This window comes from Myotis davidii, unplaced genomic scaffold, assembly GCF_000327345.1.
Source record: "Myotis davidii unplaced genomic scaffold, ASM32734v1 scaffold495, whole genome shotgun sequence".
Lineage (NCBI taxonomy): Eukaryota > Metazoa > Chordata > Mammalia > Chiroptera > Vespertilionidae > Myotis > Myotis davidii.
In genome coordinates, this window is record NW_006286239.1 from 730,979 (window position 1) to 735,195 (window position 4,217).

At 37.0% G+C, this 4,217-nt stretch overlaps 1 protein-coding gene across 1 annotated transcript in view; it reads left to right on the forward strand.

Moving 5' to 3' along the window:
• The window catches only part of XRN1 (5'-3' exoribonuclease 1), a 203,723-nt gene that overhangs the window by 35,397 nt on the left and 164,109 nt on the right, over nt 1-4,217 (forward strand). Inside the window, 4 exon segments of the mRNA XM_006757506.2 lie at nt 552-649; nt 1,820-1,929; nt 2,022-2,132; nt 3,420-3,502. Coding sequence (XP_006757569.1) covers nt 552-649; nt 1,820-1,929; nt 2,022-2,132; nt 3,420-3,502 — 402 coding nt within the window.

Below are 4,217 nucleotides of genomic sequence, written 5' to 3' on the forward strand. Positions count from 1 at the left end.
GGCCAGAGGCCGCGGGCCTGGGCAAGGACCAGAGCCAGTGATCGGGGGGAGATGGGGGTGCCCTGTGCAAGCCTGACACCTCTGGCAGAGGCGTCAGGCCTGGGCAAGAGGCCGATCAGGTGATCGGAGGGTGATGGGGGTCTACGCCTCTGGCCGAGGCATCAGGCCTGGGCAAGGGCAGAGCCAGCAATCGGAGGGGTCTGGGGGTCCCCTGCCCAGGCCTGATGCCCGAGCCAGAGGCATCAGGCCTGAGCTAGGGGCAGAACGAGTGATGAGGGAAAATGAGGGTCCCCTGCCCAGAGGCGTCAGGCCTGGGCAAGGGGCCGATCCTGCGATTAGAGGGTGATGGGGGTCAACGCCTGAGGGCTCCCAGTATGTGAGAGGGGGCAGGCTAGGCTGAGGGACACTCCCCCAACACACACCCAGTGCACGAATTTCGTGCACCGGGCCCCTAGTTTTAGTTATAAAAGCATCTAATAACAGTTTACTTTATATAAATATCTTTGCTTTTTCCCAGAAAGTTTAAGATATTTTTCCCCTTATCATTTAAGGTCAGCAAAGGAGGCAGAAGACAAAATAAAAAAGGCAATAGAAAAAGGAGAGACTCTTCCTACAGAGGCCAGGTTTGACTCCAACTGTATTACACCAGGTAATTCCCTAAGAGATTGAAAGTGTAAATTTTAACTTTTGAAATGTAATTTTTCTTTTCTAGCCTTTATGTATTTTGTCCTTAGGATTCCATTTGTTTTATTTTTTTAATTGTGTCTCCTCATGAGATAGTTTGGTCACCTCGGTCATAGTGCTCTTGTGAAAACCCACTCTAGGGATTAGTAGATGTTGATAAGAGCAAGTGTAGACTGAACTCTTTCAGATGCACAGAATTTCAGATCTAAAAGGAACTTAAAAGATTTGTCTTACTGCTGCCATTTATTTGTATGAAAAAGTGAGGTTGTGGCTCATCCAGGTTCATGTAGCCAGCTTGTTGTTTTCCAAATAAGAAACCTATTCTTCTAGTTCAGAGTGTTTATTACTTTTCTTCTGATAGGCATTTAAGACTTCTATGACTTTAGGATAAATGAATTTATCAGTATTACAAGTATAATTCTACATGCAACAACATACTCTGTACTTCCTAGAGCTTTGTCTGATGGTATAATCCTTTACTTTGAAAAAAAAATCTTAAATCTTACTGTCTCATGAATTATTTACTAACTCTGATAATTTTCTTTTTCATTAAGTGCCCTAATCACACATTGCTTGATTTCATAACCAGTTTTATCCTGATTGTGGTTTAAGTTTAAGACTGTATTGCTTTGGCTATTGATCATCTGGACTTTCCATAAAACATAATCATGTAGACATAGTTTCCAGATTAACAATAATTTTCCAGGTTAACAATGGCAATAATAATAGTTGCCTTTGTTGTTACTATTAGCAATCTAAGTGAAGTTGCATTACTTATGACAAAAACTTCAGAATCCAGTGAGGAACTAGAAGATTAAGGTTTGTTAGACAGTTGAAACTGCCCTTGTGTGAAAGTATTTGCAGCAGAATCCTGAGCCAGTGGTGACATTTTTTGACTTTCCCTGTGGGACATTAACTTCATTTAAGGACAATCAGTGAAATTAGAAACAGTGGTGATATTTGACAGGGAAAGGTATGGCATTACTTGCTTTACTAAATAAGAAAGAAGCTTTTGTCTGCCTTTGGAGATCTTAGCTATTCCCTGGACATCAAGATCCATTTTCATGTTGTCACTGGGAATGTACTGTTTTTATGTCTCTCTTAGATTAAACTTTTTAAAACTTTTTATTTATAGGGACTGAATTCATGGCCAGGTTACATGAACACCTGAAGTATTTTGTAAATATGAAAATTTCTACAGACAAGTCATGGCAAGGAGTTACCATCTATTTCTCAGGCCATGAGGTTATTATCTTTTTTTATTTATTTAAAGAGTTTTAAAATTTTAATTTCTAATGTATATCATATTACCAAAATTTTGAAAACATTATATTTAGACTCCTGGAGAAGGAGAACATAAAATCATGGAATTTATCAGATCCGAGAAAGCAAAGCCAGATCATGATCCAAACACCAGACACTGTCTTTATGGTTTAGATGCTGACTTGGTAAGTATAATATTTGTTGTTATAACCCTATGCCATTGTAGTTAAATATCTGTGATATTTAGTCTTTATGTAAGAAGCTTTCGGGCTGTGGAAACAAATATTGGAGACAAAATAGTGATTGCTACTTCTGCCATTATAAAAACAATTGAAAAATGAGTTCTTTTGCCATATATGATCAGCAGGTCTCTTTGTAGTTAGTCTTCACATCTGACTAACCCTAATGCTATGAATGACCTGCTGAGGTCAGGGTAGGAGGCGCTTTTTACCCACATGTTAATACATAACTTTTAATACCACGTGATTTGATAACTCCATGACCCAATTAACTTGACTAGACTTCTTTTAAGTTTTTGTTGTGAAAATTTTCAAACATAGACAAAAGTAGAGAAGATAGTATAATGATCCTGCTCATGTCCTTTATTTACCTTAAATAATTTTCAACTCCTATCCGTACCCATCTGTCTCCCTTTTCCTTTTCTGGATTCTTAAAGCATATCCCAGACCTTGTATCATCTAATTTATAACTATTTCTCTAGAGAGGTTTATTTTATTTTATTTTATTTTATTTATTATTTATTTTATTTTATTTATTTTATTTTATTTTATTTTATTTATTTTATTTTATTTTATTTTAGAGGTTTATTTTAAAAAGCAACGCCATAATCTCACATAAAACAAAAATCAACAATCACTGTTTGATATGTAAATAACCACTTAGTATTCTCATTTCCCTGATTGCTTCATAAATGTTTTATTTTGTTTTTTTTTTGAATCAGTACTGAAATAAAGAAAACAATATACATGGAATTTGGTTGATATATCTCACTAAGCTATTTAATGTGCTTTGGGCATTAGAATACTAAGTAACAAAATTTAATGAAAATGCACTTTTCCATTATTTTTCTGAGTTTTCACATACTAGAAGTATCCTGGCTTCCAGAACAGTCCTGCTTTCTGCTATTGAAAAAGCTGCTGTCTTTAATTTCTTACCCATTCTCTCCTGGTTTGGGGGATTTTTTTGTTGTTGTTGGGGGTGGGCAGAATGAGTGTCTAAGGTTGTGTGAGTATAAACATTTTTTTCTTAGAATAGTGCATTCACTTTACCCCATTCATAACCTATAAATGGATCATATTTGATATTTCTATATTTAATGTGCTAACAAGTTGTTCTATTTCCTTAAATAATCATGTTCTCTATATAGAAATATTTTTTATTTAATTGCTTTTGTGAAACTGATATTATAAAAAGCGAGAGAATGAAAACATTTCTTAATCATTTTTCAACAGATTATGCTTGGATTAACAAGCCATGAGGCACATTTTTCTCTTTTAAGAGAAGAGGTTCGGTTTGGTGGCAAAAAGACGCAAAGGTAAATCACACTGCATATATGTTGGAAGAAAAAAACAAATTAAATAAAGAATACAGATATCTGATCTGTAAATATTTTTTCCCATTCTGTGGATTGCCTTTTCACTCAGTTGATAGTCATAATAATCACAAAATTTTTAATTGTGATGAAATCCAACCTATTGTTTTTGTTTCCTGTACTTTTAGTGTAATGTCCATCAAATCATTGACAAATAAATGTCCTAAAGCTTTTCCCCATTTTATTCTAAGAGTTTTATAGCTTTAGCTCTTACATTTAGGTCTTTGATACATGTTGAATTAACTTTTATATATAGTACTAGTGGCCCGGTGCACAAAATTCATGCATGGGGGAGAGGGGGTTCCTTCAGCCCAGCTGGCACCCTCTCCAATTGGACATCCCACTCGCAATCTGGGACTGCTGGCTTCTAACTGCTCAACTGCCTGCCTGCCTGATCACCCCTAACCCCTCTGCCTGCCTGCCTGATTGCCCCTAACCTCTCTGCCTGCCTGCCTGCCTGCCTGATTACCCCTAACTGCCCTTCCTTGCCAGCCTGATCACCTCTAACCACCTCTGCCTCAACCCCTGCCACTGTGGCTTTGTCCAGAAGGAGGACCGGACGACCAGAAGATGCCCAGTCAACCGGTCTAAATAGCATATTACTCTTTTATTAGTACAGATACTAATTTCACTTCCCATAAAAACTACCATTACTGCT